Here is a 17353-nt window from a genome sequence, read left to right as displayed (position 1 = left end):
GGGGTAGAGAAATTAAAAACAAAATAAAATTAACATTGGAATGATCTTTCAGGCAAGCCTGCTTTGTGCAATAGAGAATGGTGACAGGTCCCTTTGCTCTGCCCTCCCAGGCAATAGCTGGACACCACATCTCTCTCCAGACTGGTGAGCAGTACCCAGCACCATTTTAGGTGCATGAGATACCCTGCCTTTACTACTAAGGTAGCCTTTAGCTACCTTAGTAGTGGAAAACCCCCCCACAATATCATGTTTGGATGGATCACAGTGCCAAAGGAAGCAGAAGTTCTGGGCACCCATCTTGGAGTGTGCCTAACCAGACAAATAGGGGTTTGTTTCCACATGAGTATTTTTGTCAGGAGGAGCAGAGTGAGTGTGATCCTGACCACCTTCCCACCCCCATTAAAGCAGAGTTCCCCTAATTTCATCTGGACTGGGATTTGGCTCATCCTGCTTTACTGGAAATGTTAACTTTTTTTTTGGCTGTGGGATGATATGTCACTACCTGATAAAAGAAAATTATTAAGTCTCATGTATTTCAGGCAAAATAAGAAACAAAAGTCTCTCTTCAGCAATTAGTCTAATGAAAAGGAATCAAGAATGTGTTGATTTACTTCTCATTTTTGTGCTTTTAATTGTTATCAGTTATTTCAATGGCACATACATTGCCATTGCACTTTCCTAGTTGTTGTTCTACCCGAGTGTGTAATAAATGCTGTGCAAGAGAAAGAACAATGCTTTGAACTAAATGTGCTGTTAAATGAAAGTCTTTTCTTGAGCAGTGAAAAAGTCCTGAGGCTTTTCAATACAGTGTATTGTATGGTGAGGCATACACTGAGATCTTTTTCACCCTTTTGAGAAACATAGCAAAATAAAAGTATATAATTTCTATCATTGCAAACATTCCTAGATATCTGCCACATAAAACACAAAGATTACCCTCTCCCAATCACTCCCAATAATGTAGGTGGTCCAGTATTTAAAGTTGTCACAATGTTTTTGAGATAGCACTACAGGAAATCAGCTGGCAACACCTCAAACCTTGCCAAATTATCCCAGAAAGAAACGTTCTGACCTGTTTAAAGAACTTAATGTGCATTTTAAAATGAATCCCAGGGTGTAATTTCCTAAAGAGTGGACTCCAATTCTATTTTGTGCTCTGAAGAATTCTATTAAACCTCTAGAGCACTTTGTGCAATGTGAAAACACAGCTTGCTAAGGAGATAGCCTAGGTGGTCTGCAGTAAATTAAACACTACTGCTGACTGAGGCCATACCAGGGAGTTTGCTCCAAGGGATTTCTCCACTTACAGCCTAACACCATTTACCAGCTTCTAAACTAGATTTGCCCTCTGGCTGCAAGTCAGCAAACCTTGGTGTAAAGCATGGCCAGAGATTAGTTTTACTAAGGGCTTCATTTCAGGAGTGGAATGGTGCTGCTGTTACACACAACTGAGTCCAGACCACTTACTTACAATAGGGTTGTTTTTCCCAGCCAACTTCTTGTAGCTGAGTTTTAGGCTCCTGGACTATGGTGGCTGTATGTTGAGTAAATATCTCTCTGTTGCTTTGTAACAATTAACCTCAGGAAGGAGCTAACTCCATTTGCATGGTAATGAGGCATTCATCTAAGTGACATCAGAGTTAAGCATGCTAATAAGTTTTTATACAAACACCTGAAGGGTCAAGCACAACCATGGGCTTGGATAAGAAAACCTTTTACTAAATGCAAATCACTTGTCTTTTAAATCCTATGACAGAGAAATTTGCAGGACTCTAACACAGCTTGCAGGAGTTATTCAAGTTACATTTTCAGGCCCCTGGGCTGACTAAGGCATATAGCAACTGATTTTTTTTTTATACTTGGAATTAATATCAGTATCTAAAAAAATCTTCATTATGGCATCAAAGGAAAGAAGTAGTACAGGAAGGTAGAGGAGTGAAAACAAGAATATTGCCATATCTTTCCCAGATTTGTCCCAGATCCCTGGGTTGCTGGGAGGAAGAGGAGACATGGCTGCTGTACAGCACAACAAAAGACTGGGAAATTTGTCAGCTTTCCATCTCATTCACCTACCTGTTTTTGCCAGGTATATTGCTATGGAGGAAGATTCCCTAGCGAGCATGCTGTCTATCTTGCACTAAAACTTCTTGAATTCAATCAGTCAATTCACATTCTACAACCAAAGAGTTTGAGACCTTAGTGAGTGGTTAGGTGCAAGGGCATAACTGGCTGCCAGACTCCTTTGGGACTAAAGAAGCAGAACCTTCTCACAGGTAAGGCAGATTGCAGGACAAAGGTTGAGGGAAAGAAGCAGCCTTTGATTAATTTAACTGTGTCAGAGCCAAGTGTAGGAGGGCTCTCCTGGTCAGGAGAGGCTGCTAGCAGGGCAGACCAGCTCATCCCGACAGCGCGGGCAGTCCCAGGGGAGCAGGTTTGGTCAGTGGAAACAGCAGTGAGATGCAGACAGCTCTCTGAAAAGCTGCCCTAGTGCCAGATCGTTAGAGGTTTTGCTCCCAGACTAGAAAATGTGAATTTAAATATCCAGTGGGTGTAGTGGGAATTGATCTGTCTTTAAGACAGAACTTTGTAGAAAGGACTGTATCATACGGCTGTCTGCAGTAAGAATTTCTGTGTTAAAGCACAGAAAGTCCTCTTCATTCCACTACTGTATGATGAGCTACTTTGGGGAAAAGCTTGGGTAATGTATGATAATACTACTGCTCAAAACACAAAATGTAGTCCAAGGGAGCAAGTGTACACATCCCTGGCAGTGTTCAAGGCCAGGATGGATGGGGCCAGGAGCAGCCTGGTCTAGTGGGTAGCATCCCTGCCCATAGCAGGGGTTGGAACTAGGTGTACTTTAAGGCTCCTTGCAATGCAAAACATTCTGTGATTCCATAATAAAATAGAATAGATCAGACTAACATCTGGCACAGAGCTACATCATTTCTTTTAAACCAGATACCTATGATCTCTTTGCTATATGCATTAAATAACAGCAACCCAGTAATGGTGTGCTTCCCAAAGTTCCCTTTTACTGCAGAAGTTACTGCTGTTTTCAATAAAAATTAAGTATCTTTACTTTGCTGCTGTCCTGTTTCACAAGTAAAGCATGCAACTATGCCAAAATCCAAAACTTAAGCCAGTAGATTGTGGAAAAACCTTAGGAAGAGAGCAAGCTTCGTGTGAGAAAGTACAAAGCTGTGGATAACCAAACCCTTAAAAAATGTATCTTGACAGAAACCTAATATTCCACTTCCTCTGCAAATCAACAAAAACTCTGGGGGAACAGCTCTGAATTGCCATGATCAGTAATATGCAATAATTGCACCACCCATATGTCTTCAAGGGCATCAGAGTGAGACCTCAGCTTGGTGAGGCAGGGATTCAGGATGTTAGGAAAACAACATTTAAGACAACAGCTATGAGCTGTAATAGTGCAAATGGAAAAAAACAAAACCCCACACAACTGTGGTGCAAGATGAGTAAGATAATTTTAAATAATTGCTCTGTAGTTAGGACAGTCTGGCTCCTTTCACTGTCCAAACATTATGAACTACAGCTACTTACTTAAAACTATTTCAAGTTAAATTGGGGTTTGTAAGGAGCAAGGTAGGAGGTGTATATACGATACAGGCTCAGCTTTTTAGGAAGAAAAGCTTATTTCTGAAGAAAAAAACAAAACTGAACCTTTTAGCCTATTTTTAAAATTCTGTGGTAAAAATGAAGCTAGGAGAAATGATAAGATGGGAAACATCACAAACATACTGGTTTTAGCCTCACACGTCAAGGTTAAAATTACCAACAGACAAGACCCCAAAAATGTAAGTTTAGGGCTAAGCTGATGAGAATTAGGCCCTAATAGTGTCAATTAAGTCTGTGCATCCAAAATTCCTGCTTCACCACTCAGATTTCTAGTTGTGGGAAGCAACTGTGGCAGCAGCAAAAGCCACAACCAAACTCAATGCTACAAAGAGTCAGTGTCCAAACATGTACACACTCCTTAGTGCACCTCCAGGTTTGAAAACATCAATTGTACCACTCAAATCTCAGCATATTACTGCCTTTCAATTCAAATTTAACAAAAAACCCAAACCAAACCACATAAACCCACTAAATTCATACCTTGACATATCAGATTCTTGGGGAAAAATGGGCTCTCTGAATACATTGCTAGAGGAAAAATACTACTAATTATGTATGCAGTGCTTCTCCACTGAATGCTTTGTTCAATGTTTTCAGACAAAATACCAAACAACTTTAACTGTCTGAAATCTGCTGGCTATTGTCATAAGGAAACAGGCAGGCTGACAGTGTAAGACATAATTACTTTATTTGTTTTGCCACTTTTTTGCTGCACTTCTCCAACCCAACACTAGGAACACAGAAAGACAAACACTAGAAAGGGGAGAGATGCAGATCATTCTGTTAAAGGCATTTTTTGTCTTGTACAAATAATCACTATTGTGCTGCCACTGGAAGATGACTAATATTATTACAAATTCATATATTTAGTGAGTGTTTCTGGGAAAATGAACACTTCATAGTAAGCAAACCAAAAACTTAATGAAAACAGAAAATAGGATCCTACAGCTCTTTACTGTAAAGTGATCTCTGGAACACCACTGACCTTTGGTGGCCGTTTCCACTGACAACTGGTATGCACATTTCCTTTCCAAAAATCTCCTCATTACTACCCAAAAACTCTGCCACTCAGAAACAGCTTAGGAAGAGAATAGTCTTCTGCTTTGCCAGGAAAGATTACAATGCAGAGGAAATGCACAGTATGGTTTCAAACAAAGGCATTTCCTTTGAACTCTAGTATAGCTTTTAGATATAAAAATCTTCCCCTGACTATATTGTCCTGACCTGGCTTCACTGGTCTTAAGATTAAACAGTAAAAGACTTCAAGGCTCAAGCCTATGTTTACTCTTTTCACAGTTTTGGAGTCAAAGACCATAACCTCTTTTCAAAAGAAATTTGTAAAAAAAAATGTTTTATTCCATACCTCATTGTGATTCTTGCTTAACCATTCCTTAATAGTGCTAAGGGCAATGACAGCAGCAGGCTCATTTGGAAAACCTAGAATGAGAAGAAATGAGAGATAAATGAAAGGCACATATTTATTTTATATATAAAGAAAACAAAAATCTGGGCTTTTCTTCTTCTTCTTCTTTAAAATATTTTGGAATTATAGTTGGTCAACTCCCTTCACAGATTTGTATCAAGGTTTTAGGGAACATCTGCTCCATTTCTCCCCAGCTAAATAAATTGAAAATAGGGACACCAATGCTTTATTGGATTTTTTTTGTTGTTTACTTGACTCTAGTTAAGAGAAGTCCACTGCTCAAGAGAAGAAGAAACAACAGAGAGCTAAACATGTGTCATACCAGGCAGGCAACCATTCAACACATATATCACAGTAACAAATACTAGGCTTACATTGCATGGCAGCAAGAAAAATTCAGACATTTCTTAAGGCATAAGGGCTTTCTTAAGGCTTTCCCTCTTTAATTCATCTGTCAGCAAAACTGTGACCCCTGTGCCACAGGCTTTATAAAGAGAGAAATGTTTGAGTTGGAAATCTCTCAATTTATGACCTAAATCATAACAAACAGCTTTGGAAATTAAAGAAGTCATGAAGCATAAGCATATGAACTTAAGGCCTTATGTTGCATGATACATTAGCAATAGTAATTCCCCCCAGCACTAAACAATACCAAAAAATCTTTCCAGGGATACAGACTTTTTGCTTTGATGGTTTCTACCTATCAAATCCAAGGATGCTTTCATTACTTAGGCACCTTAATTTAATTTTCCTTTAAATTCCTAACTTGGGGGCAGCAAATAATTTCTGTGAGGATTTAAAAATAAAACCCCATAAGCTGCATGAATCTCTCTCAGTAGGTGAGATTAATAGAGCAGGCTTTGAAGAGGTGGAGCTGCAGGCACAGTGGACAAGCAAGTGACAGGATTAGAAAGGGTCATGAAATTTGGCATGCAGCTGTGTAGATACAGCCTTTCTTACAACATGCATCACCCCTGCACCATAAACTGAAACATAGATACTGCAAAAAATCACAAATTTTCAGTTTTTTGACTTATATCTTCTTTAACCCTTTTTCAGAACTTGTGCAATGTAAGATGAGGGAAAAAACCCAACCCAACCCAAAATCCCTGCACTGAATCACATTCCAAAAACATCACTCCTGTAAATTGGCTCTGCAAAGATTTGCTCCAGCAGCATGTGTACTGTTTTGAAGTGACAGATGACAACCATTCATCAAGAAAATCAAGTAAAATAGTAAATTTTGGATAATACCAACATGTAGCATGTGCTCCCTTTGAATATCTTTCTCAATAAAGCATATTTTTACATTTTAAAAAATATACTTACCAAGTCCAAGATAAAAAAAAACAACAAAAAAACTAGCTTAGACCCTACAAATGTTACTGTGGATACTTCTAAGGATGTCGAGAAAATAAATTCTTATAACATTTAATAATGCTGCTGATATCATCGAGGCATATGTCTCATGACACCAACTAACGACCACTAACGAAACCCAAAGCGGGGACTTCCAACAGCCTCATTTTCATAATATAAAATAACAGAGCTCTAAGCAGACCATCTGCTCAAATTAGTAATATCCTAGCTAACAAACTGGGACTTTTTCACATAGAAATTCCATACCCTGAGTGTGGTAGCTCTGCCTGGAAATAAAATGAACACCACACAGAGGGACAAATGTGTATTTCAGACAACTGATATACTATTGTTTATGTGCTGAATGGTTTATTTTCAGAACAATTCTCCCTCCAGCAAGATTAACTTTTCAGGCTTGTTTTTCACTCCCTTGCAGCAGGTTGGCCAGAATGGTGATAAAGAACTGGGGATTGTATAGAATCTCTCCATAAATTGTACCCTGTTTAGAAACTGCTGCCATACTAACCAGTCTTAAATAGAACCTTATCTAGAAAACTGGTGTTCAATTACTACTAAGTCACCACAATGTAAAGGAAACAGTTCAGCAGCCTAAATAAACAGCCTTCAATTCTGTGTACGATTTCAGAAAATATGCTGAAATCCATCGGAGCCTTCTATGATCAGCTACCCCCCAAAAAGAATAATCTAATTAGCATTTTACACACATTTCTGGTAATTTTATGGAAAGGATTATTTTACTGATTATATGCAGAAGCAGGATGGAATTAGCCTCCTGTTACAAACCTTGCACCAGCACAAAAGCCCCTGTGTCTCTAACTCTCAAATAGAAAAACATTTTTGTTTATAGGACTGGGTTAAAGGAAGATAGAGCGAGATTGGGCTCTTTTTAAAATACGCTTTTGCATTGTTTTTATCTCTAACCTACATTTGCCTGCCATAACATTTCTGGTCTGCTCCCATGTGCACCCTCATCCCCCCTTTCAGCGAGAAAGCAATCTCAGGAAGCACGTGGGAATCAAATTACTGGAGAGAAATGAGCTCGAGGTGCCTCACAGTTTACTGACTGCTGGAGCAGCAGCTCAGGCAATTCTGGCTAAAGGCTCAATTTCACAAAAGATAAAACAGGTAAAGTAATGAGTGACACTGGGCCATGTTACTGCAGTGAGTGCTCCTGCAGCATACTGAAAAGGACAAGGGCACAAAAAAAGCACACATTGGCCATGAGGTACAGGACTTTACTGTGTTTATGTGCCTGGAGAAAGAGAGAGGGTTGGCAGGTTGTATGTCGTGGACAGGCGTGTGGTGAAGTGTACCTACCCACAGACACAGGTATCTAACTTGGACTGCCCATTCTACATCATCCACTGCCTCAGAGAACACCTTGGCCACATACCCAGCTATACCACAAAAACACTGCAGGCTGTGTCTGGTTTCTGAAGAGCTGCTTCAGCAAGTAAGAATTTCACTGCCACCATCTGCATTTTGCAGTGCCAACTGATCAGATCTCACCATCCACTACCAGGATCCCAACTCCCCGGGTACAGCACAATCCTGGATACAAACAGCCACTCCTCTGGTGCCCCTCAGTTCAGGAGTCACCCCTTACAGGATAGCTTTCATCATCACAGCTGATGGCACAGTGGCTCCAAGCTAAGTCAGTAGGAACGAGGGTGTACACCCTGCTACCATCGCACAAAGCACACCTCATCCGAACTCTACTGCTTTGGTATGTCTTTGCACAGCCTAGGAAAGCTTTCAGAGTCTTCAGACTTAGAAGATTTTTGCAAGTCTTTCCAGGGCATTACCAACTTATTCCTGGAAATTGTAACCCTGACCTGCAAAATGGCTGGCAAAGCAAGCTCTAGGCTGAGCGAGTCCTTGCAGTCAACATGGCCATAATTTTCCTGCAAAGGCATGGTAAGATATGGCAGAATTATTTTTATGTATCTGATATGATGTAAACATGCTGTTTTAGAAGAGAACAGCATGGAGAAGAACTAAGATACTAACTAGAGATACACACTGACATTCCCATTACATTTTGTATTTATTCCCTGGAATGCAACTTGTAAAAACCTAAGTCCCTGCTCCATCAAAGTACAGAAAACACACAATGAATTCCCTGTTAGACACCCTTGTGTAACTGCTCAGTCTTTTTTGCTTGGGGGATTCAGTGGAGAAACATTTACTCAATTGTGAATATCTGTTACTCTTTGCCCAATTTATCTGTGCAGTACCAGACAAATGTACACCAACCCATAGACTCATGGACTATTCTGGGTTGAAAGGCACCCACCAGGATCATAGAGTTCAATTCCTGGCCCTGCACAATGTTCTTCAAAGCACAGCAGTGCAACAAGGATTTTGTGACACAAAACTAACAGAAATCTATTTCAGGGACTCCCAAACTATGTGGAGATGCTGGCAGCTTTATCTACCTCTTTTACTGGTCTTGATCCAATCTTACAGAAAATGTCCAGCCTATAATCAGGTTATGCCACCTCCCCATGAAAAGCCCATTAACAAAACACAGGTATTAAATAATCAAACTTTAATATGATCTATCTGAGGATTAAGATAACAGATTATAACAGGAGGGCTGTAATACTAACAAGCAAATGTCAATCCAGAAAAACCACTTCAGTCACTGTAGGGATAAACGTTATAATTTGTCAGTTTAACTGAGATGCCTAATATTTCCTGTAAATTAACTCACCCTGGCAAAAAAAAAAAGGTCTGTATTCTTTTTTGTTAGCACAGCCTAAGTGCTAGGCAGGTTTTTATTCATTTAAAATATGTTTCCTTCTCCATGGATTCTAAAAGGCTCGTCACAGGCTTAATATTCCTATTTGCCAGTTTTAATGGTTTCATTTTGAAGCAAATCATGAAAAGAACCAAATGCACATCAACACAAATAATCATTATGTGTTTTCATATTTTCCTAGAAAAATATCTACACTGGCATATTTGTGCATATATCAAGATGTAACAGTTTGCAGACTGTTCCTGTGTGCTAAAATCAACCCTGAGTCCCACAGCTTAATCAACAAGACTGTTAAAATGGAAAAACTTCCACGTTTTAAGTTTATAAATTTGTCAGTATGTTTACAGATATATAAATGATGCTCTTCAAATAGTAGCTTGTCACATTTTTAAACTGTGGGACAGTATTGAAGGCCATCTCTGCAGTCAGCATGACAGGGTATCTCCACCATGCATCAAGTATTTGCTATGTGGGAATCATCAGTACCAGATGGCACGGAATATAAAGATGCTTTAAAGGAAAGAAGAAGTGGGAAAGAACAGGGAAAAAAGGTACTAAGCATTTATTCCATAAATGTTCTGAAACCCAGTATTATTACTGGTTCTGTAAATACCTTCTGAATCACAACCAACACATAAATAACTGTGCTTCATTATGGCCATGTGGGTTAAGGACAGCTATTGACAACTGAGATGATAGTGCTCATGACAATAAAAGAGAACAAATACACAGCCCAGCATGCCTGAGGTAGGGTTAACTCAATACATCCACTTGTCCTTCAGCTGTGAAATAAAGAGAATAATCTTGCAACTGATCCCATATAATCATCTTGTCTAAGATGTATTTTAGTAGTCAAAATGAATTCACTCACGCTAGGTTGATTCCTATTACCATGGTAAATCCGTTCTGTTTGGCAAGAGATGATAATCTACCAAAAAAGCTTATTGTGCTGCTATTCTTAAGCTTTTTGCTCTTTTCTCTCACTCTTATTATTATTTTTTAAAATAACCATCGTCACACACTGATTGGACAAGCAAGCTAAGGTCCTACCTTGATCATTTTTGTGGACACTCATATCCTGGAAAGGAAGTACCCCCATTTGGATCAGCTATGTTGAAGGCTAAACAGAAGAGCCATGAATCTTCTGCTAAATAACCTGCCTTGCCTTATTGAACTCATTCAGCCAGAGAGAACCTTATTTGCTGTCCACTCAAAAACTAACTCTAAGAAAGTGAAATTAAGTACTGTGAAAAGGCAGTAACCTTTCTGTTACCCCAAGAAACAAAGCTGCACCAATTCACTGTATCCTTCACACTGTGCTACAGTAGTTATCATTCATGTAAAACAAAAGGGGAAATAGGAAATTTTCAAAATGCATCAACAAAACATTATTCTGAAGAAATTGTGACATGCTTCTCAATTCCTCCCAAGAAAGGTACATACCTTTACATTTTCCTTGAGTGAAAAAATCCTGTAGCAACAGAAAACTACATGCAGTTCCTGAAGAATCATTTCCATTTGCACTCAACTGACATGACAGATACAGCTGGGGAAGATGGTTAATAAAGAAACTCAAAAGAACATTTCTGCTCTGATGCAGTGACACAAAGCTGGTAGAGAATTGAAATAAGGGACAGTTTTTCTTCACCCACTGAAGTGCACTGGGTAAGACAAGGATCCCTGTTAAGTCAGTCAGGATCAATGCTGGCACCAAGGAACATGATGAAGCTCACACAAGCCAGCAAAATCAAGACAAGCTGCAGGTCAAGATACAAGATGCTCTCTTGGTACCAGGGCTTGCTCATCTTGACTTGCCAGACAAGGTGCCCAGTGTGTGCTGACAGAGAGGCCTCTTGTCTGATCAGCACATCAACTCACCTGCAGCATCCACAGCTCAGGTGCTTTCTACTGCATATCAGCTTATTGCTGCAGCTGAAAGAAGTTGGTTCCACAAGGTGGCTATGATGCAAGACAAACTAGGTCACAGCTGTTTTCTCTGAAATACACAATACCACACCATGCTTCACTTCATACTCTGCCATGTTGATGTGACTGGAAAAATACCTGCCATATAATTGTGTTTAAAGTGTCAGCTGAACAGAGACATACACTCTGATTGTGTAGGTCATGGGAGCAGAGGCTTGCACCAATAAGTCTAAGGAGTCCACAGGAAAAAAAACTAGATTTCAAGTTTACTGAGTTGTTTGGTATTTATTAGCATTGGAGGGAGAAGAAATTTCAGTGAAAATGCATTTACCCTTGGACTGCTGAGGGGGAACAGAGTTCCCCTATGAGTACCTTGCTGCAAGAAGTATCATAATGCCATTCTGAAGGAGAGCTGCATGTGTGTAAGAATTTCAGTTTTCTGCAGTAGTCAGTAGGTTTCTTTTATTAGAAGTCAAGGTTTTGGTTTTGGTTTTCCAGCATTTGTAAAGGAGTATGCTTGCAGGGAATCACACCATGGAAAAATGGATTCTGTAGCAGTCCTGTAAAAAAACCATAGCAAGCAAAACTTGGAGACTTTGGGAAGCAAAACTGCTTCGTAGCTGTGCTGTTTACTATGCTGTGTGATGGAGATTTTCTGTCAGTCAGGGAATTTCTAATGCCCAAGTAGAAAATTAAGGCTTCAAGCTGAGCATGGTAGGAGAAAGATCAGAGGGACACCAGAACAACACTGAAAGGAAAAAGATCTGACTGCTCTGGCCATTAGCATTCTCCTATGGGAGGAGAAAGCATACACAATGCAAATCCAATTGGAAGATACACTCACACAGGTAGTTTTGCAATTATAAAATCTACCTGTGAGAGTGTATATACAACATCTGTGTAAATTACACAGCTGTTTAAACACACGTATGCAGCTGTTCCTGAGCTCCAGCACATCATTCTCCCTTAAATACACTTTATACCATAACCAGAATTGCTATTCCAGAAACAAAGAAATGTTAATTGAAAGTGATTTCAAAGTGTACATGAGATTCCTAATGCAGAGTATTCAATCTTCTGTTTTGCCATTTATAGCAAGCAAGCTGGGTTTTAGGGTGGCAACATAATACAGCCAAAGTAATTTGAAACAAAGTGTAAAGCACTAGTCAGCTGTGAAATCTCCCATCATACACTGAATTGCACAGCAATGGGATATTGGCTTCAGTGTAGTTACAATTCCAACAAGGTGAAATATTTATTCTAACCACTGATTTAAATAAAAATGCCTTGTTGTTCTCAAGTGCAGCAAAGTGTAAGGAATCAATCCTACCTTCCTAAAGTGTCTTGCTAATGCCACAGGAGATAAAACCCAACCAAACCAACCCACACCCTCTGAATTCCACTTCAAACTGGTACTTTCTCTTGAAATGTGTGGTCCAGGGCATTGGACCTCCTCAACCTCCACTGACAATATCCAAAGCCCTCCTTGACACACGCTGTCTCTAAGCTCCAAGGGATGATCTGCTCAGCAGTGGGAATAAAGTGATTTTTCAGTACCTTGCCAAGTGCTGCTCCTCGTGGCATTTTGCTATTGATTGCAGGCTCTAACTGAAGGCTTATCTGAAGCAGAGATATTCTTGATGTGCCACTCCTTACTGAGTTCCTGGTGTCTACTGATACACCTGCCACTGCAGGCTGGGCAGGGGGAGAAGAGGTAGGAGTTGCCATGAGAGGCTTGTTCTCCTTGCTGATGGATCTTTGATATCAGACAGCAGGAGCCAGGAAAATGCACTGAGGAGTGGCAGATTGAGGTGGAGGAAGAGGAGGAAGGGGAGGGAGCATGGAACCTCTTGCTGCAAGATGGGGAGTAGGATTTTGGGAAGAAGGGCTGAATGTAAGAGAAAATATCAGGGCTACTGGTTTTGCCAGAGCTCTCAGTACTTTGTCTCAAACAGGCAGCACATCACCACAGGAGTTACAAGAACTTGGGAAAACACATGTATGTATTCTGTATTACGTAATGGACATGAGCCACCATGGCAAAATGAAGGAAGATGGCAGCATATAAAGTCTGAGAAACTTCAGAGGAATCAAACATACCTAGGTAATAGTGAAAAAAATACAAAATTATATAAAGAACACAGAAAGTGTTGCCAGCCCAGCTCTAGCTTTTAAATCACTCCCACCATGGCCAATTGCTCTAGCAGATGCAACACAAAGAGCTAGCTAAAACCAACAGAGTGTTTGGGGAAGGCCATCCACGTACAAGAACAAACAAAACTATCTGACATTATTTCTACTGAAGCACTGCTCTTATCTCCTCTCCAAGGGAAATCAAAGATTTCCTAAGAGCACATAATCAGCTGAAACAATATATACTTACTCCTTGTGAAAGTAAAGAAAAAAAAAAGGAAATAAAGATGTCCTTTTATCTTTTTTCCCAAAAGACATATGAAGAAGAAAGTTACAGGGCAGGTTGGGTGAAAAAGGAAGACACTATGTCTAGCACATTTAATCTACTTAGTTTAGTCATTTTAACAAATACATTATTGATTCTTATTTGTCTTTATTATTCACACTCCGTTTTTTTTTCCAATTCTTGCTTCAGGCAGCAGTAAACCATACTAAAGGGTCACACCAGCAGCTATTGTATTCAGGAAATGTACAACAGCTCAAAACTGAAATATTTCCATCCAACCTGGAGTTCAAAAATGTCAGTACACTTAGGAGGAAACAGAGAGGGGGTACATTCTAAATTTGATGCTTAATGGCTTGTTCTTTACTGTACAGAAAGGCACTTCACGCTACTTGAACACCCACTACAGGCACGCTGCTAAAACAAGTGCTTGTGCAGGTTGTTGGACTTGATGCATCATTGCACTATCTCAGAATTTTATGCATTTATTTTTTAAGAAGAAGAATTTTTTCTCTTTGCCCAGATGCTGTTTCATTTCCGTAGTAGTCATTTGCCTGGCAAGAGGTCAGCTCCACAAATCCTTCTTTTTGTCCTGCAAGGGTCACAGTGTGCCTTTTTTGATTTTATGCTCCTGTATCTATCAGCAACCAGCCAATCTACACTACTTATCTTCATTTCAGGATGTATTGCAGAAACAGCTTTGTCAACAAAAATCACATGGAACCCACTAGCACCTCTTCAACCCTCCTCCCAATGCTGAACCAAAAACCTTTTTGCATGTTCTGAGATTACAGCAGTATACACAACCGATAATAAGGGGTTAGAAGATTGCTGGAATTTGGAATAATGGGAAAAACTGGATTAAAGCAAGAGTAAGGAAAAATTGAAATTTAAAACCCTGATTTCAGCAAACCTGCCTGGTTACAACATTGCATTATTCACTTCTGATGCTCTTGGAAAGACCTGAAGTTCTAAAGGGTATAAAAAAAACCATTAACGGGTAAAATATGAAAATAACCTTATCTCTTGAAACACCCTCATGAGGACACTTTTGACTAACAATCTCCCCAAGAAGCAGTTGCTTTTTAAGCCTAATACTGGTAGCTGATCAACAAAATAACCCAGATCTTATCAGATTCTTCAGTGTTTCAAAAGATCACAGTATTAACTGTCAAACAAGTATTTGCTGCAAATAAAATTTCTCCTAACATCTCTAATTTGCATTTCACTCACAATTATGCTTTTATTGAGTCTTACATTCTTCAATCAAAAGGGAAATTAAATAACCAGTTAATGGCACTTGCGATTCCAGAAACTCAAATCCAATTTAGTCCTGATATGAACTTTAGGTCTTATTGAAATTGTTTTAAATAGGATTTTCAACATGTATTCTGGTATGTTGCCAGTATATTGTTGGGGTTTTTGAAATTTATTTTGAAATCATTATATGAGCAAAAATGCTGCTTTAGCAAGGAATGGGATTTCCTAACATTCAGAAAGGTTTAACAAACATCAGCATTTCTGGTTAGACCAACAGTGGTAAATCCAGCCTTAAAGTAAAATGATTTCATTTAGTGAGATGCCACTCTTCAGGGGGAAACATAAAGCCCAAACAGACATGTTTTTCAAATAATTTTGAACAATATTCAAATTGAGACAAGGAAAAAAGCAATGACAGAGAAAATGACAGTTATTGTATTCAGAAGAAATATCCAGATTTGAAACGAAGGAACCAATGCTATGGTTGGTCAGATCAAGCAGCAAAGGATTTGGAAGACTAAGAAATCTCTTTTGTCCCACAATGCAGTACAAATAAGAACCTGATCTGTACAATTTAAATGTAAATTTCTTACCACCCCTCAGACAAGTGAGATTTAAAGACCTCCACTTAAAAACCCAGGCATCTCCAAACCTATCTTAAAGCGAAAATTGACCTCCCACCTCAATTTCCTTCTAGATGTGGCCACGTGGCCACAAAGGGGTTGTTTGTTCCAGCACTTTATTAAATTTAGGTTATGTGTATGGTTGGCATGAGATGACCCACACCACTCCTGGGAAAAGCAGGTCCATGCCACAGTCAAACACAACTAATCCTCTCAGAAACATGACATCCAAGGCAGATTAGCAGAAGGGATATGGAAAAGCATTAAATGCATTGCATGGAGGAACCTCACTGACAAGCAATGAGTCAAAGGAGGGAAAAGAGATGTTTAATATGTATGTATTATATATGTAATAAGTTGTCAATTCAAAAGAAGTTGTCAATTTTGGTTTATCATCAAAAATGTAAGACAGAAGCAAGATTGGGGAACAGCTTTAGCCAATGTGATTTCCATTAATTTTATCAAAGTGTCCTCACTACATATACAATTACACTCAAGATAGTTCCCTTTATCATGACAGCTGCACATCTCCAGATTGTGAAAAATACCACTGCAACATTGAGTTGGGTTGGGATTATTTCAGTGAATTATTGGTATGCAGACAACAGCCTTCACAGCTCAGTCTTCTGCACATCTCTGGGAACAGAAATTGGTAAAAATAATATCCCAAAACTGAATGAAGGATGGCAAGTTGTGTGTATGTATCACTTCATGGATCAAAATCTAGAAAAGGAAAAACAGCACCTGGGAGTGAGGGAAAATAAAGATTAGAAACAGCTCTGAGGGCTCCTCTTTCAGGAGGTAGAAGAAGATTTGGGAGTGAGGGGGTGATGCTGAGCCAGGGAAAGATGGGGTCCAGGGGAGACCTTTGCCTCTCACTAAGTAAATCTATTTTAAGTGACAATATATTAAATTAATTTTTCCCCAAAATCAGTACTGTTTTGCTGATTATAGTACTTGGCAATCTCCCTGTCTTCATCTTGGTGCACATATTTTTTCATCTTGTTTTTCCCCCTGTCCTGCTGAGGAGGAAGAGAATTGAGAATTAAGCAAGTGAGTGGGTGGGCATCTGTCAGCCAACATCAAGCCACCATACAACACAGATTCCTCTGCCATAAAACATTCTACGTATTCTAGTATTTTTACTTTTTTTCTTCACCAAAACATGAAAGCCTGCAAAAAGAAGTCCTAATCACATGCAGAAAAACTGGAAGAAAGGAAGGGGATGGAAAATGAAGTCATGAGAGTACCTGTGCTGGTGAGATCAATGTAAGGTACTTGGGGACACACACCAGTTCCAGTTAGACATTTCCAGTTAGATTTGCAGTAAACATGGTTGTTGTTTAGAGATCAATTGCTAAAGAAAGGACCTCCAGAGAAAAGCAGAAAAACTCACAGTTCTAATGAGTCAAATCCAATGAGATCAATACCAATGTTTATGTGCACTATACATATTTATATATTAATTTCAAAAAATAATCTCATGCAGTTTGGTACTGATACAAGTAAAACCTGATGAACTTACAGTACTAGGAGACAGAAAAAGAATAACATACTCAAAGTTTGTGGTGTTAGGCCACTGAAAGTCTGAATGTTATTGTTTAAAATTATGACAAAGAGGAAAGCTGCAGTTGCTATATAAATCATTTAAGAATATGTAAAAAATAAATTACAGTACTGTAATAGAATGCTAATCAAGCTATGTAGAAACCACCATATAACCAGCAGACCAAACTTAAAAGTATTCTAGGAATACAGAAATAAATTCTAGGAATACAGAAATTGGGCATCCAAATGAAAGAAGGATCTCTGAAATTCAGAAAGGTTTAAGGAGCATTTGTATTCCTTAGAAAACAGGAGATCACAATTAAACCTCTATGAAACAGAGTAATTTTAAGAAACCAGAAGACTAATTG

The 17353-nt window shown here is 39.1% G+C and overlaps 1 protein-coding gene across 5 annotated transcripts in view; it reads right to left on the bottom strand.

The window, feature by feature from the left end:
• Positions 1 to 17353, bottom strand: part of MACROD2 (mono-ADP ribosylhydrolase 2) — an 850223-nt gene that overhangs the window by 252507 nt on the left and 580363 nt on the right. For all 5 annotated transcript variants that reach the window (XM_015620850.3, XM_015620848.3, XM_015620846.3 and 2 more), the window contains exon 8: positions 5009 to 5082. In XM_015620850.3, the coding sequence (XP_015476336.1) occupies positions 5009 to 5082 (74 nt within the window). The remainder of the gene's footprint in view (positions 1 to 5008; positions 5083 to 17353) is intronic.

Source organism: Parus major, chromosome 3 (assembly GCF_001522545.3).
Source record: "Parus major isolate Abel chromosome 3, Parus_major1.1, whole genome shotgun sequence".
Taxonomy (NCBI): Eukaryota; Metazoa; Chordata; class Aves; order Passeriformes; family Paridae; genus Parus; species Parus major.
Note: the sequence above shows the minus strand (reverse complement) of the source record. Positions and strands in the feature narration are given on the sequence as shown.